Genomic DNA, 17,689 nt, shown 5'->3' on the forward strand with positions numbered 1-17,689 from the left:
GATGTGAGCCATAGATGGAGGTGTGAATGTGGTATTTCTTCATTTTGCTGATTCCCTTGAACCTTGTATGAGTATTTTATGTGATCCCTGATTCTGGTGTTTAAATACACTAATTTTTCATGTAACGTGACTTCTGCAAAGCTAACTATTTCATCTGGAAGAAACAGCTGTCCAGGGTAATTTTAACTTGGCAATCTGCTTCATTTGCGGACTGAGAACCTGTGATCCGTCCTGTGTTAGAGGTGTGTCGGGGGAGAGAACAGAGCCAATCCTTGCTTTTTGGCGGCTGTGTTAGTAGGTAGCAGGTGTTCACCTTTCAGTAGTGGCGTGTGAGGTTGCAGCCACCCCTTTTTCTGAGTTGGAGAAGGGAGGGATAAAAGCGGGAATAGTGACCACCTCGCATCTTGTGAGGAGGGTAAGGAGCCGTGATATTTTGGGGGATAAGGTGTAGTTCTTGAGTGTTGGGTGAGGAGTTTGCCCATTTTCTGTTTTATAGGCACTTGGCAAGTTCTGTATATTATTGGTATTTTGTTCTTATGGAGCATATGCAGAAAAGCATTGTAAAACCTTGTCAGCTTAATAATTGGAATGCAAATTCCAATTTGGAATTAAGCTAATTGGAATGCAAATCATTGCGAAGTAGTGAAAAAGGTATTGTAATATTTTTAAAGGCATTTAATGCCTTTAAAAATGCCTTTTAAAGGCATTTAATTCATTTTATCTCCTAGGTCTGATAAAAATAACTATATTAATAGAAACCTTTGGCCTACCTTGTTCAACTAATAGATAAGAATTATTATAGTTAACATATTAATGTAAAATGGTGTTTCTAAAATGCATAATAGCTTGAACAAGTTCGTTCTCAATTATTTGAATGTTTTCACTGAAAATGTAAGCAAACTGTAGTAGAACTGCTTTCAGAGATGTGAAACTGAATGTGATTTTACAGCAAATAATTTTCCCCTTCTTCTGACTTGGGTTTTGTTTTTATTATAGGCTTAGATGCCACAGGACCTTTTTTTTCTCGTTATGGGGCTGCTCTTAAGGAGCTTGATTTTAGCATCATGACTTTTCTCTGGAATGAGAAATATGGTCATAAACTAGGCTCTATAGAAGGAAAGCAGCTTGATTATTTCTGTGAGCCAGCGTCATTGAAGGAAGCGCGATGTTTAATATGGCTGCTGGAAGAACACAGAGACAAGTTCCCAGCACTGCAGAATGCTTTGGATGAATTCTTTGATATAATGGGTATGTGGACTGAGTTTCAGTTTATATCTAATCTTAGAAAAAAATCTCCAAAGGATCTAGCTTACTTAAATACTTAAAGAAAATAATGAAAATTATTATGGTACAACTGGCTTATTTGGGGAAATTAGTGTTAAGAATAGTGATTTTTTTTTAAATGTCATAAAGCCTTCTTACTCTGTGGAGTTAAGTGTTGTAGAGATATTCGGATGGATACATTACACGGACTGTACACCATACTATTCTCATGGTAGGTATTTTCACAGTGTCATGGCAGAGATTGTATATCAAAGGGATGGAATTTCTTAGGAAATGGCTTGGTTTGTAGCATTCAAGAAAACATTGGCCTGCAGAAGTAGGTGATGCTTGCAGAATCTAAAACAGATAGAATATGTATCGTAGTGGGAAGAGCCTAGAGCTGGGAGTCAAGAAAAGTAGGCTGTGGCCCAGCTACTTCCCTAACTCAATTAATTAGAAACTTTCTTTTACTCCTGCTTCAAGGCCCTGTGCTAGGTGTTAACAAGGAATTCAGAAATGCTGACGCTAGTCTCTGCCCTCAAGGACCTATGTTTCAGAAAAGGCAGTAAAATGAATATACAGATAACTGTAATATGGGAGAAGAGAGGACCAGAAAAAGTGCTGAGGTGTTCTCCTCGGGGAGGAGGAAAGCCTTGGTGCAGGGGTAGAGTCCAAGTCCAGCTTTGAACATGGAGGTGGAATTTGACAGGTTGACATCCAGAATTAGAGACAGGGTGGGAGGGGACTTGAGGGGGCTGCTTGGATAATGGCATGGAGTCCAGTTTGGCAGAATAGGTTAACTAGTAGTTAATTCTTTAACTTCTCTTGAACGTTAGTTTCTTCATCATTAAAATGAGGAATTGGAGCCAGTGATCTGTGTGATTCTGTTTTGTTCAAAATTTTAATATTCTTAGATTCTAGATTAATTTCAATTTCTTGTCTTTGGTACTGCGTGTATCTCTTAGGATAACGCCTCGCCCCTGCCCCCACCTTTTCCCTTAGCATCAGAAGTCTGCTTATATATTGTCAGGAGTTAGACTTTCAAATTTTGTGCCATTTGTTTTAAAGGGTACATGAAAAGGTCTGGCCTTGTACAAAAATGTTATGCATTATGAAGTTCAAATGCAGTATAAGGAACCGAAAAGCTTACTTTTGTTGTGGTTCTCAAATATAGGTGACTTTATTTTCCTAGGACACTGCTTCATGACTGGAGGTGACATGCTTCTTGATAGCCTGAATTTATTGCCATCAGTTTGCTGCTGCTGGTAATAAAACGCTGTTCTGGGACTGAGCTTACAAAACTCAATGCATGTTTGGATCACACGAGATAACTAAAAAGGACCCAACACTCTCATTATGTGTTTTCCCTGATTCTTGTGTTCTATACCTAAAATATACAGTCCATCCAGTTGTGACTATTTCTCTGCTTTTAGTCATAGGGTTGGAAGCCACCAGCCAAATGACCAGCCAACGGATTTTCAAGTTCACTACTTGTGCCTCTCACCCTCATCCCAGACATTTTCAATTTTGTCTCCTTTCATTTAAAGGAATGACTGTATTTCTTAAAACTTCAAAATCCACTGATCTTGTACATAAGAGTACTCAATAATATCACCAATGCCGTGATAATTGGGAGACCCAAACTCTCCTGGATCCTGCATGCGTATTTCCCTGTTGGAATTTCTGTGTAGATGGCCAAGAGACCCATTAAGAGCAATATGGCTTAAGCCACTTGTATCTCTAGAGACCTGTTTTTCCTGGATATCTCAGATAATAACGTTTTAATATTGTTTTTAAGCAGGAAAACTCTGAAACTGGTCTCCACCCTTCCTCTTGCCTGTTACCCCATGTCTAGATTGTTGCCAATTCAAATAAGCTTTATTTTTGATCTGCCCTTCCGTGTCTACCTCCGCTTCCCTAGGCCAGGATCTTAATAATCTTTCCATGATTGCAGTAGCCTCCAAACTGGTTTCCATGCTTCTGACCCTCCTACTCCAAATCTTTCTCTTATGTTGCTGTTAGTGACTCTTCTAGAACATCTGTCTGATCCTATAAGTATTTTGTTTGGGAGGAACTTGCTTCATTTTGCCTACAGATTGAATTCACATTGTCTGTCTGGGTTCATTAGCACTCTCCCCATCTGCCCTCTGAATATACACCCCACTTCCTACTGTGTCCAAACCTGCATTGTGCTTTCCTTGCTCACATCCCACCCCTCTGCTTGTCCATTTCAAGTCTAACTTGTTCTAGTCCCCTCCTCCCCACATCCCTCCCTGACCCCTGACTCAGGCCACTCCCCTTGAAGACTTTATTATTCTGTCAGCTTGTTTCCACTGTATTTGCTGTGGCATTTAGCACACTGAGCTATGGGTGTTTGCCTCTTTGTGTAGCTTGCAGAACATGAGGTTATCGATGGCAGGGACTTCTCTATACATTTCTGTATTCCCTGCACCTAGCATAGAGTTCGGTGCCTAGAAAGCAGTCAAATTATGCTGAATTGGATTGAAATTTTGTGGTTCTTTGTAGTTGGTTTTCCGATGAGTTAGCCATTTTGCTCTTGGTTTCTAAGCTAAACTTACGTCAAAGCCAAATAAGGAGTAGAACATAGTGGATGTTAGTAGTATCTGGGGTGGTTTTCTTTAAGGCTTTAGTGTATCCTATGGCAATATAAACATTTTGTTTCCTCACAAAACCATCTGTATCTCCCTACAGACAGCCGCTGCATTGTGTTAAGGAGACAGGACAGTGGTGATGTGCCGGTAAGTTATCTGATCACTTTCAATGTTACGTTCTAATTCACGTCAGCCGAAGGAAGAGAGGAGGACCCAGGCCAGTGTTCGTTTACATCTCAAGAGGCGCTCCAGAACCAACTCTTGAGGACTTCTGGATAACGTGTACGATTTCCTTAGAAAGTTAATCCCAGTCTTCCTCTTGGAATTGGAACAACAGTCAGCACACTCTGAAGTTTAAATTAGACAATGTCCATAAGTTTTCACAACTAAAAAATGTTAATCACAGATACAGGAAAGGAGTTCTTGAGTCATCTGCTGGCATAAAAATGAAACGTTATCTGTAATGATTAAAATTGCAATGTTTTGTTCTGTAAGGAAAACAAATGGACTTTGCTTTGAGTGGCTTACAATTGAGCTTAAGTTAAAATAATTCCGGAGTTGTCTTCCTTAGTAGTTTGTGGCAGTTTTCAGTCAGAAAGATACTTGTTTACTGATTTTTAGGATCAAGTCATCTATACTTGAAACTTTGTCTTAGCCCACTCTGTTAGACACTGTCTGGCTAACTGTAGAAACACAGCTGACATAGCCCATGGGAAGTAAATGCTTCTTCTGAATTCATTGTTTGTGCCCTGGTGTCTGGCCAGCTGTAGAATGTTGAGTTTGGTTTAGTAAAAGGAAAATCATTAAAATTTGATCAGCATATAACTGGAATTACTTAATAAGTCTGATTAATTCCTTGAAATGACATAAACCTTGTTTAAAATGGGTACAACATGTTAGGTTGGAACACTTTAATTTTAGTTATAGCATTAGGCATCATTTAACTTTTTCATATTTTCTATTATAAATCAAAACACTAGGGCTTAACACACTATAGTGTTAATTTTTGTTAAACATTTCATGTACTTCAGCTTAGGACTAGTCTATGAAAATCAGTATGGTATCTTTATAATATATGGCAGCTTCATAATGCTGTTATATGAATGTTCAATAATTTTTATGTTTTAGTTTAATTCTACCAAGATAAAAAACAAAGGCAAGAAAAAGAAGCCAAAAGATTCAAAGGTATGGAGTATTTTCTGTATTGATTCTTGTCCAAAATAATTAATTGAATATATAAATAAATATAAATAAGAATTAACCAATTCTTGGGATATTTTGAAGTATTTTGTAGAGAAAGAATTTCTAGGCTTTCGTCTAAAGATGTTTTGGCAGTCTTCTACATTTTGAGGAAGTTTAAGGTTCATGTCATATATAAGTAATTCTTGAAAGAGACTCTTTATCTTTATTGTCCTTTTTATTTTCTAGATATTTCCTAGTGAAATCATTGTCATAATGTAGGACTTTGTATGGCTGGTCACAAAGCAATGTGACCAAGGCTGCTTTGGGATCAGGCAGACCTGGGTTCTTATCTTGGTTCTACCAGTTGTTATTATTTTTATTATCTGTGCGACCTTGGGCAAGTTATTTGACTTCCTTGTGCCTTAGTGTCATTATCTGTATGACAAGACATGATACCTATTATTAATAACTAATAGAATTATTATCTAAAACATTCAAAATAAAGATACTGAATACTAATCATCATGACAGAATCTCAGAATTGAAAGGCTCCCTTCCTTCCTCTCACCTAAAGCTCTGCTTCAGGCACATGAGATAACTAGGGCATTATTTTTAAATTTTATGGTGGGTTCTTCGTGGCTCTCATGTATTTGGGGGATCAAATAGGGGGCAGGGGTTGAAAAAGTGAACAAATACTAGGGGAGGATGAGAGCAGCTTATAAGTTCCAATAAAACTTTTTATCTTTGACTATATGTCTTTAGTTTATCTAAAATGAGAGTTTAAACAGTGATAATTAAAAAAATTTTAGAGCATTAGAAGCTACCTAAATGTTAATTTGTGCCTATTTTTGGCTGTTGAAAGTTTTATTACTGTATGTTCCTATTCACAAGAAAATTTAGATCAGTCATATATATTGGCAGTTTGTATGCATATTTATTTATGTAAGCATTCATCAGTTTTAGTGGTAATTTTAAGGTGGAAAATCCTTGTCATTTTTCTGTCTTTTAAACCAGCCTATGTTAGTTGGGTCTGGAACCACTTCAGTCGCACCAAATAATGAGACTGTCACTTCAGGTGAAGACCATAAGTAAGTACAGTCTGAAAATTTTTGCTTTATTTGAACTTAAAAGTGGTATTAATGTACTTTAAACTTGTGTTTTATTTCCCTAACTTCTCTAAAGATGTGCATCTATTAATGACAACCTGATGTGACCCCTCATGGTTGAATTTATAGTGTGGCCTGTCAGTCTTAAGAATTCATATAAACTGCATTAAAATCACAGGGCTGATGACCTTCATTTGATAAGTTTGAGAACCTACTATGTGCAAGATACTGTGGGAAGATCCTAGAAAATATTCTTTAAAATATTCAGTGAAGAGAATGTCCTGTTGATAATTACTAGGAAGATGTTTTGGAGGCTATAAATGATGTTGTGCTTTAACCTTAGATGTTAGTGATTTCCAGTGGTAGCTGGTTGTTGAAACTGAGTTTTCAAGAGACAAATAGACAAAAGAAATAAAACTAGTGAGAAGTAGTGACCTTTTTATATCATATTTCTATATGGACCAAAAACCCACAAAATTTTTCCCCCCACATTTCTTTTTTTTTAAATTAAATTAATTTATTTTTAAAGTTATATTATTACTATCCACTTTTTTTGAATTTTATTTTACTTATTTTTTTATACAGCAGGTTCTTATTAGTTACCCATTTTATACATATTAGTGTATACATGTCAATTCCAATCTCCCTATTCATCACACCACCACCCCCCTGCCACTTTACCCCCTTGGTGTCCATACTTGTTTGTTCTCTACATCTGTGTCTCAGTTTCTGCCCTGCAAACCGGTTCATCTGTACCATTTTTCTAGGTTCCACATATATGCATTAATATACGATATTTGTTTTTCTCTTTCCGACTTATTTCACTCTGTATGACAGTCTCTAGATCCATCCACGTCTCTACAAATGACCGAAGTTTGCTCGTTTTTATGGCTGAGTAATATTCCATTGTATATATGTGCAACATCTTCTGTATCCATTTATCTGTCGATGGGCATTTAGGTTGCTTCCATGACCTGGCTATTGTAAATAGTGCTGCAGTGAACATTGGGGTGCATGTGTCTTTTTGAATTATGGTTTTCTCTGGGCATATGCCCAGTAGTGGGATTGCTGGGTCGTATGGTAGTTCTATTTTTAGTTTTTTAAGGAACCTCCATACTGTTCTCCATAGTGGCTGTATCAATTTACATTCCCACCAACAGTGCAAGAGGGTTCCCTTTTCTCCACACCCTCTCCAGCATTTGCTGTTTGTAGATTTTTGGTGATGCCCATTCTAACCAGTGTGAGGTGATACCTCATGGTAGTTTTGATTTGCATTTCTCTGATAATTAGTGATGTTGAGCAGCTTTTCATGTGCTTCTTGGCCATCTGTATGTCTTCTTCGGAGAACTGTCTATTTAGGTCTTCTGCCAATTTTTGGATTGGGTTGTTTGTTTTTTTAATATTGAGCTGTATGAGCTGTTTATGTACTTTGGAGATTAATCCTTTGTCCATTGATTTGTTTGACAGTACTTTCTCCCATTCTGAGGATTGTCTTTTCGTCTTGTTTGTAGTTTCCTTTGCTTTGCAGAAGGCTTTTAAGTTTCATTGGGTCCCATTTATTTATTTTTGTTTTTCTTTCCATTACTCTAGAAGGTGGATCAAAAAAGATCTTGCTGTGATTTACATCAGAGTGTTCTTCCTATGTTTTCCTCTAAGAGTTTTATAGTGTGCAGTCTTATATTTAGGTCTCGAATCCATTTTGAGTTTATTTTTGTGTATGGTGTTAGGGAGTGTTCTAATTTCATTCTTTTACATGGAGCTGGCCAGTTTTCCCAGCACCACTTATTGAAGAGACTGTCTTTTCTGCATTGTATATCCTTGCCTCCTTTGTCATAGATTAGTTAACCATAGGTGCATGGGTTTATCTTTGGGCTTTCTATCCTGTTCCATTGATCTATATGTCTGTTTTTGTGCCAGTACCATATTGTCTTGATTAGAGTAGCTTTGTACTGTAGTCTGAAGTCAGGAAGTTTGATTCCTCCAGCTCCTTTTTTTTCGCTCAAGACTGCTTTGGCTATTCAGGGTCTTTTGTGTCTCCATACAAATTTTAAGACTTTTTGTTCTAGTTCTGTAGAAAATGCCATTGGTAATTTGATAGGGATTGCATTGAATCTGTAGATTTCTTTGGATAGTATAGTCATTTTCACAATGTTGATTCTTCCAGTCCAAGAACATGATATATCTCTCCATCTGTTTGTATCATCTTTAATTTCTTTCATCAGTGTCTTATAGTTTTCTGCATACAGGTCTTTTGTCTCCCTAGGTAGGTTTATTCCTAGGTATTTTATTCTTTTTTTTGCAGTGGTAAATGGGAGTCTTTCCTTAATTTCTCTTTCAGATTGTTCATCATTAGTGTATAGGAATGCAAGAGATTTCTGTGCATTAATTTTGTATCCTGCAACTTTACCAAATTCATTGATTAGTTCTAGTAGTTTTCTGGTGGCATCTTTAGGATTCTCTATTTATAGTATCATGCCATCTGCAAACAGTGAGCTTAACTTCTTATTTTCCAATTTGTATTCCTTTTATTTTTTTTCTTCTCTGATTGCCGTGGCTAGGACTTCCAAAACTATGTTGAATAATCATGGCGAGAGTGAACATCCTTGTCTTGTTCCTGATCTTAGAGGAAATGCTTTCAGTTTTTCACCATTGAGAATGGTGTTTGCTGTGGGTTTGTCATATATGGCCTTTATTATGTTGAGGTAGGTTCTCTCTATGCCCATCATATGGTTTTTCTTCTTCAGTTTGTTAATATGGTGTATCACATTGATTGATTTGCATATATTGAAAAATCCTTGTGTCCCTGGGATAAATCCTACTTGATCATCGTGTATGATTCTTTTAATGTGTTGTTGGATTCTGTTTGCTAGTATTTTGTTGAGGATTTTTGCATCTATATTCATCAGTGCTATTGGTCTGTAATTTTCTTTTTTTGTAGTATCTTTGTCTGGTTTTCATATCAGGGAGATGGTGGCCTCATAGAATGAGTATGGGAGTGTTCCTTCCTCTGCAATTTTTTGGAAGAGTTTGAGAAGGGTGGGTGTTAGCTGTTCTCTAAGTGTTTGATAGAGTTCACCTGTGAAGCCATCTGGTTCTGGACTTTTGTTTGTTGAAAGATTTTTAATCACAGTTTCAATTTCATTACTTGTGATTGGTCTGTCCATATTTTCTATTTCTTCCTGGTTCAGTGTTGGAAGGTGATGCCTTTCTAAATATTGGTCCATTTCTTCCAGGTTGTCCGTTTTATTGGCATGAAGTTGCTTGTAGTAGTCTCTTAGGATGCTGTGCATTTCTGCGGTGTCTGTTGTAACTTCTCCTTTTTCATTTCTAATTTTAATGATTTGAGTCCTCTCCCTCTTTTTCTTGATGAGTCTGGCTAATGGTTTATCAATTTTGTTTATCTTCTCAAAGAACCGTCTTTTACTTTTATTGATCTTTGCTATTGTTTTCTTTGTTTCTATTTCATTTATTTCTGCTCTGATCTTTATGATTTCTTTCCTTCTACTAACTTTGGGTTTTGTTTGTTCTTCTGTCTCTAGTTCTTTTAGGTGTAAGGTTAGATTGTTTATTTGAGATATTTTTTGTTTCTTGAGTTAGGATTTTGTTGCTGTAGACTTCCCTCTTAGAACTGCTTTTGCTGCATCCCATTGTTTTGGATCATCGTGTTTTCATTGTCATTTGTCTCTAGGTATTTTCTGATTTCCTCTTTCATTTCTCCAGTGATCTCTTGGTTACTTATTAACATATTGTTTAGCCTCCATGTGTTTGTGTTTTTTACATTTTTTTCCCTGTAATTGATTTCTAATCTCATAGCATTGTGGTCAGAAAAGATGCTTGATATGATTTCAGTTTTCTTAAATTTACTGAGGCTTGATTTGTGACCCAAGATGTGTTCTATCCTGGAGAATGTTCCGTGTGCACTTGAGAAGAAAGTGTAATCTGTTTTTGGATGAAATGTCCTATAAATATCAATTGTCAATTAAATCTGTCTGGTCTGTTGTGTCATTTAAAGCTTGTGTTTCCTTATTAATCTTCTGTTTGGATGATCTGTCCATTGGTGTAAGCGAGGTGTCAAAGTCCCCCACTATTATTGTGTTACAGTCGATTTCCTCTTTTATAGTTGTTAGCAGTTGCCTCATGTATTGAGGTGCTCCTATGTTGGGTGCGTATATATTTATAATTGTTATATCTTTGTCTTGGATTGATCCCTTGATCAGTATGTAGTGTCCTTCCTTGTCTCTTGTAACATTCTTTATTTTAAAGTCTATTTTATCTGATGAGTATTGTTACTCCAGCTTTCTTTTGATTTCCATTTGCATGGAATATCTTTTTCCATCCCCACTTTCAGTCTGTATGTGTCCCTAGGTCTCAAGTGGGTCTCTTGTAGACAGCATGTAATATGGGTCTTGTTTTTGTATCCATTCAGCAAGCCTGTGTCTTTTGGTTGGAGCATTTAATCCATTCACGTTTAAGGTAATTCTCGATATGTATGTTCCTATTACCATTTTCTTAATTGTTATGGGTTTGTTTTTGTAGGTCCTTTTCTTCTCTTGTGTTTCCCACTTAGAGAAGTTCCTTTAGCATTTGTTGTAGAGCTGGTTTGGTGGATTCTCTTAGATTTTGCTTGTCTGTAAAGCTTTTGATTTCGCCATGGAATCTGAATGAGATCCTTGCTGGGTAGAATAATCTTGGTTGTAGGTTCTTCCCTTTCATCATTTAAAATATATCATGCCACTCCCTTCTGGCTTGTAGAGTTTTTGCTGAGAAATCAGCTGTTAACCTTATTGGGAGTTCCCTTGTATGTTATTTGTCGTTTTTCCCTTGGCGCTCTCAAGAATTTTTCTTTGTCTTTAGTTTTTGTCAATTTGGTTACTATGTGTCTCGGCGTGTTTCTTCTTGGGTTTATCCTGCCTGGGACTCTCTGCACTTCCTGGACTTGGGTGGCTATTTCCTTTCCCATGTTAGGGATGTTTTCACCTGTAATCTCTTCAGATATTTTCTCAGGTGCTTTCTCTCTCTCTTCTCCTTCTGGGACCCCTATAATGCGAATGTTGTTGCAGTTAATGTTGTCCCAGAGGTCTCTTAGGATGTCTTCATTTCTTTTCATTCTTTCTTCTTTATTCTGTTCCGTGGCAGTTAATTCCACCATTCTGTCTTCCAGGTCACTTATCCATTGTTCTGCCTCAGTTATTCCACTGTTGATTCCTTCTAGTGTATTTTTCATTTCAGTTATTGTATTGTTCATTTTTTTGTTTGTCCTTTAATTCTTCTAGGTGTTTGTTCTTTAATTCTTCTAAGTCTTTGTTAAACATTTCTTGCATCTTCTCCATCTTTGCCTCCATTCTTTTTCCAAGGTCGTGGATCATCTTCACTGTCATTATTCTGAATTCTTTTTCTGGAAGGTTGCCTGTCTCCACTTCATTTAGCTGTTTTCTGGGGTTTTATCTTGTTCCTTCATCTGGCACATAGCCCTCTGCCTTTTCATCTTGTCTATCTTTCTGTGAATGTGGTTTTTGTTCCACAGGCTGCAGGGTTGTAGTTCTTGCTTCTGCTGTCTGCCCTCTGGTGGATGAGGCTATCTAAGAGGCTTGTGCTAGCTTCCTGATGGGAGGGACTGGTGATGGGTAGAGCCGGGTGTTGCTCTGGTGGGCAGAGCTCGGCAAAACTTTAATCTGCCTGTCTGGTGATGGGTGGAGCTGGCTTCCCTTCCTGTTGGTTTTTTGGCCTGAGGCGATGCAACACTGGAGCCTACCCGGGCTCTTCGGTGGGGCTAATGGCGGACTCTGGGAGGGCTCACGCCAAGGAGTACTTCCCAGAACTTCTGCTGCCAGTGTCCTTGTCCCCACGGTGAGCCACAGCCACCCCCCACCTCTGCAGGAGACCCTCCAACACCAGCGGGTAGGTCTGGTTCAGTCTCCTGTGGGTCAGTTCTCCTTCCCCTGGGTCCCGATGCGCACAGTACTTTGTATGTGCCCTCCAAGAGTGGAGTTTCTGTTTCCCCGAGTCCTGTCAAAGTCCTATAGTCAAATCCTGCCAGCCTCAAAGTCTGATTCTCTAGGAATTCCTCCTCCTGTTGCCAGACCCCCAGGATGGGAAGCCTGGCGTGGGGCTCAGAACCTTCACTCCAGTGGGTGGACTTCTGTGGTATAGGTGTTCTCCAGTTTGTGAGTCACCCACCCAGTGGCCATGGGATTTGATCATATTGTGATTGCGCCCCTCCTGCTGTCTCCTTGTGGCTTCCCCTTTGTCTTTGGATGTGGGGTATCTTTTCTGGTGAGTTCCAGTGTCTTCCTGTTGATGACTGTTCAGCAGTTAGTTGTGATTCTGGTGCTCTTGCAAGAGGGAGTGAGAGCACGTTCCTCTACTCCGCCATCTTGAACCAATCTCTCTCTTCCCCCACGTTTCTGTTTTTTTGTTGTTTTTTTTCTTTTTTGCGGTATGCGGGCCTCTCACTGTTGTGGCCTCTCCCATTGCGGAGCACAGGCTCCGGACGCGCAGGCTCGGCGGCCATGGCTCACGGGCCCAGCCGCTCCGCAGAATGCAGGATCTTCCCGAACCGGGACACGAACCCATGTCCCCTGCTTTGGCAGGCAGACTCTCTACCACTGGGCCACCAGGGAAGCCCCCCCCCCCCCACGTTTCTTAAATGAGTTGTAATAACAGTTGGCTTTGTACATTTCCATGGATTCTTTGAATGGAGGGATTGTTTTAAGTTAAAATAACAGTAGCCTGTATTTTGATAGCACTTATGTACCAGGCACTATTTTAAGAGCTTTTTATGTATAACTCATTTAATCCACTCTTTTTTCTAGGAGATATGTAGTAGTATTATATTCAGTTTACAGATAAGGAAGCTCAGGCACGGTGTAGTTGAGTGTCCAAGGACACAAAGCTCGTACATAGCAGAGCCGGAATGTAAATCAGCAGTCTGGTTTAGAGCCCACACTCACACTATGATATCTTTTTAGAGTGTTAGAATCTTATACTGTTTTTTTTAAAAATCTTTTTATTTAAGTACCTTTTACCAGTCTCAATCTCACCTTAACTTAAATTGATAGAGTTATAATAAACTCTGTCATTTTTCTCTTTAACAGGTTACAATTAGTGCAACATTGATTTTTTTTAAAACCAGAATTTAAAAAAAATTTCCTCTTGGTAGCAAGAGTAAGTAATTAAAAGTACTTAGGTATCTTGTACCTTACCTAGTAGTCAGATATCTTGTACCTTATTCAGTAGTCACGTATCTCGTACGTTACTCAGTAGTCAGGTATCTCTTGACTGTAATTGTGGAAAGGTAACTGTTCTTCATTAAATTCTCTGGTAGTGTTTTTTTGCATCCTGAAGTTGAGTAATATGTTGCTATCTTTATTTCAATTTAAATGTTACTCTGGGCCACCTGAAAGTTAATTACTCACAAAATTGTGTGTGTTTTTTTTTTTAATCAGCAAACGCAATTCAAATTCTGCGGGCCCATTTGTAGTGCCTGACCATCTTCGTCACGATGTAGAAGAATTTGAAGCTCTGTATGAACAGCACAGTAATGAATATGTTGTCCGTAATAAGAAGCTGTGGGACATTAACCCAAAACAAAAATGTTCAACTCTATATGAGTAAGTAGTTTAACATTCCTACAGCTATTATACTGAGGCTGCCAGTTAAAGATCTTAAGTTGTTTACTTTGTGTCCCTTTATGTTTATTAAAGGAATCACTGATTGGCTCACAAACTCTGGGGAAGAAAAGTGTTTTTATGGCTTTTGTCATGTATTACACAAAGTTAATTGAAGATTTTTAACTATTACATTTAGAATCCTAATGATTATTAGTTTTGTCAGTTTGAGCTGCTAATGTAGATTCTGTCTATTTCCAAAACTGTCCTGGTATGTCCTGATAGGAACGATAAACAGTTTCCAGCCATAATCTTTTATCATGAATTCCAAAGTATATACATTTGACAAGGAGTAGTATAATTATTTGATCTCATTGTCCTTATGTTGATGATGCAGTTGTTTGGCATCTCCTAAGTCCAGTGACAATTAATGTAGCTTGGTGAAGTACTGCCCTTTAATGGGGAAGGGATACCAGGATCTGGTTATTACTTCTGCTGAGATAGTTGTCCAGCTGTGATGGTATAGAACACATATAGAGCCCTGTATCTCTTTATTGAATTGAAAACTTGACTTCTAGACATTTATCTAAGTAAAGAGAAACAGACTTTTCCTTTAAAGAAGCTTTGGGCTCAGTTACTTTTGGATTGAAAATATGAATGTGAAATTAACACTAGGGGACTTCCCTGGCGGTCCATGATTCAGCACTTCTACTGCAGGGGGCACGGGTTCGATCCCTGGTCAGGGAACTAAGATCCTGTATGCCACATGACATGGCCAAAAAAAAGAAAAGAGAAATTAACACTAAAGTCAAGTCTTTGTGGGGTGGATACAGTAGTGGAGTAAAGAGTTCAGAAAAATCTAGGAAACGTTTGCCTTTTTTTTTTTTTTTTTTTTTTTAGCTTGGCATTAATAAGTTGTGCATGATGCCTTCCTTAGGAAAAGAAGTTGAGGGGCAAAGATCTGCAACAGAAAATTAATTTGAAAGCAAACTCCTGTCTCAGAAAAGAGGGGATATATGTATACATATAGCTGATTCACTTTGTTGTACAGTAGAAACTAACACAACATAGTAAAGCAACTATACTCCAATAAAAATTAATTTAAAAAAATGAACTCCTGGAAAACCCATCACTCATCTATAATTTTGTTATTGTTACTTCTATTTTTCTCAGTTGCATTGTTCCTATTCAGTCTTGTTATATCCTCTTGGATCCCTTTTCGTAGTTTTTCTTCAGAGTTGAAATGCTGCGCAAATCATACTCTCAGAGAACTGGATGACAACCTGGAATCAGCTCTAAAACTATACCAGTATTTCTTAAAACATGCTGGACTTTGCTTCAAGCATCCAAAGCTGAAGCTAAACTGTAGTTTTCAGGAGCTTGCTTCTTAAAAAATTTATTACCACTGTAAGTGGGAAGAAATTTAATAACTTTATGAGAAACCAATAGGCTGATTTGTTTGTGTATTTTGAGATAGAATTTCTATCTTAAAATAGGAGAAAGTCAAGAAGTTACAGGAAGTCATACCTCAAAACAATTCTTTCCTTGAATTTTCAAAAGAAAACATGTAATGATTGGCTTAAGAATGATTTTTTTAGTGGCCAATGGGTAAGAAAAAGAAAAATAAAATTATTGTATATGAAAAGAGTGTAGAGTAGAAACATTAGACAAGAAGTCAAGAATACTATGATAACTGCTGTTAACTTTTTCTTGATGTAAGTATTTCAGTTTAAAGTAGGGGGTTGGACTGATTTTTTTTTCAGTGACCTCCACCTTATTCTAACATTTTATGATACACATAGTTGAAGCATAATAAATTTCAATAGGTGGCATTCTGCATTCAGTTTTTCCTAACACCTCTTTAGGTAGTGTTAATTAGTCAAGATTTATTAACCACTTAAGGTTAAGCTCTGGGGAAGATTTCAGAAAAAGTAGAAAATGTAGTTCTATCACGCAGCTTATAAGTAGCAGGAGCGCAAAATTGATCATTGGTTGAATCACAGTGTATTGCAAATAAAAATGACTTTGTGCAATAAGAATCGGGTTTTTTCTCCCTATCAATCTTTGCCTACCAAAAAGAAAATGTGGTTCTTGCTTACTTGTCATGCTCTCTTCCAAGAAAGAGGGACCTGGGTCCTCATCTTTTAATCTATTTCTTTAAAAAAAAAAAAAAAGGAATCATCAGCATGTAGAAAACAATGATTTTTCAAAGGGGCACAACCAGAATAGTAGGATGGGAATGCTTTTGGAAATATTTTTCCCATTCCTATCCCTTGCTAGTGACATGCACTAGCACGTGACAGTCCGTTAAGGACCATTTAAGACACTAATGATCATCACTGAATTATGAAAATATACATACACATATTTGCAAATGGGAAAATAATTTGAAAATCATATATTTGATAAGGGACTAATATCCAAAATGTATGAAGTACTGATACAACTCGATAGCAAAAAAACCAAACAGTCCAATTAAAAAATGGGCAGAAGACCTGAATAGCCATTTTCCCAAAGAAGACATACAGATGGCCAACAGGTACATGAAAAGATGTTCTGCATCATTAACCATTAGGGAAATGCAAATCAAAAACACAATAAGGTAATAACCTACAATGGAAAGTAACCTGAAAAAATATATATATATAACTGAATCACTTTGCTGTAAAACCTGAAACTAACACAATATTTTAAGTCAACTATACTTCAGTTTAAAAATAAACACAATAAGCTATCATCTCCATCTCATACCTGTTAGAATAGCTTTTATCAAAAAGACTAGAAATAAGTGTTGGCAAGGATGTGGAGAAAAGGGAACCCTTGTTCACTGTTGGTGGGAAGGTAAATTGGTATAGTCACTATGGAAAACAGTATGGAGGTTCCTTAAAAAATGAAAACATGTACATGTATGTAATATAGCAACTATTGTTATCTGTGGTAAAATTAACTTTATTATTATTTTTATCACTTCCGTCAAACACAGCATGGCCAGTCTGCCTCAGGTTCTGAAGTGCAAGAACACTGTCCCTATTAGAGTCTGGATTATGAGGAAATCGTATTTGTGCTATCTTGGGCCCCACGTTTATCTACAGAGACTATTTTTCAAGGCTAGAAAAGCATATAAATAGAGTTAAAGTTCATTTTGTGTTGCATTTCAAATAACAATCACTATAAAAATTTTATTCACAATGTGGTTATAATGCTATTTTTCTTTGGGCTAGGGACCCTTGTTGAATTAAATTTTGTTCTGTTTGAATGTATGAAAAATTCATTGCTATTTAGCCAGTGGAAAAAACATGGAGGCTCTATTTCTTCAAAAAACAAGATGTGTATCCTTTCAGACTTTGTATTTTATTTTTTTGGCCGCACCGTGCGGCATGCAGGATCTTAGTTCCCCGACCAGGGCTCAAACCCATGCCCCTTGCAGTGGAAGTGTGGAGTCTTAACCACTGGACCAGGGAAGTCCCCAGACTTTTAAAATGTTTATATGTATGAAATATATGTTTTGGACTTTATAAGCTGTTATTTAACTATACACTCAGCTTTGTCATTTGCCCTTTTCACCTAAAAATGCATGGTGGGCATTTTTTTGTATCCTTAAGTATACTTCAGGAATCTGACTTTTATTAGTTACTCAGTAATCATCACCGTATCTATATCATCATTCATGTTGTGAACTCTTGAAAAGCTCTCTGCTAAATTACTGGTAATGGTTTTCTTTCCTGTGGTCTCTGTTCTTTAGTGATCCCATTTTGGATTTAAGTATTTTAATGCAGGTAGAAAAGCTTTATTTTTTAATGATTCTCTTTAGTATTCATCATGGAGAGCAAAAAGTAAATACACATAACACCACTGATGAATTATCTGCTGTTGCTTGTGGCAGCTAAACACCAACTGGAAAGGTCTCTCTTGGGACAGA

General features: G+C 37.4%; 1 protein-coding gene across 3 annotated transcripts in view; it reads left to right on the top strand.

Moving 5' to 3' along the window:
* The window catches only part of TTC3 (tetratricopeptide repeat domain 3), a 137,901-nt gene that overhangs the window by 78,988 nt on the left and 41,224 nt on the right, over nucleotides 1–17,689 (top strand). For 2 of the 3 annotated variants that reach the window (XM_065876440.1, XM_065876441.1), the window contains 5 exons: nucleotides 997–1,248; nucleotides 3,976–4,022; nucleotides 5,004–5,060; nucleotides 6,072–6,145; nucleotides 13,609–13,773. In XM_065876440.1, the coding sequence (XP_065732512.1) occupies nucleotides 997–1,248; nucleotides 3,976–4,022; nucleotides 5,004–5,060; nucleotides 6,072–6,145; nucleotides 13,609–13,773 (595 nt within the window). Of the gene's footprint in view, nucleotides 1–996; nucleotides 1,249–1,499; nucleotides 1,566–3,975; nucleotides 4,023–5,003; nucleotides 5,061–6,071; nucleotides 6,146–13,608; nucleotides 13,774–17,689 lie in introns of all 3 variants that reach the window. The other variant, XM_065876439.1, reaches the window with a different exon arrangement.

The sequence above is a fragment of the Phocoena phocoena genome, chromosome 4, assembly GCF_963924675.1.
Source record: "Phocoena phocoena chromosome 4, mPhoPho1.1, whole genome shotgun sequence".
Classification (NCBI taxonomy): Eukaryota; Metazoa; Chordata; class Mammalia; order Artiodactyla; family Phocoenidae; genus Phocoena; species Phocoena phocoena.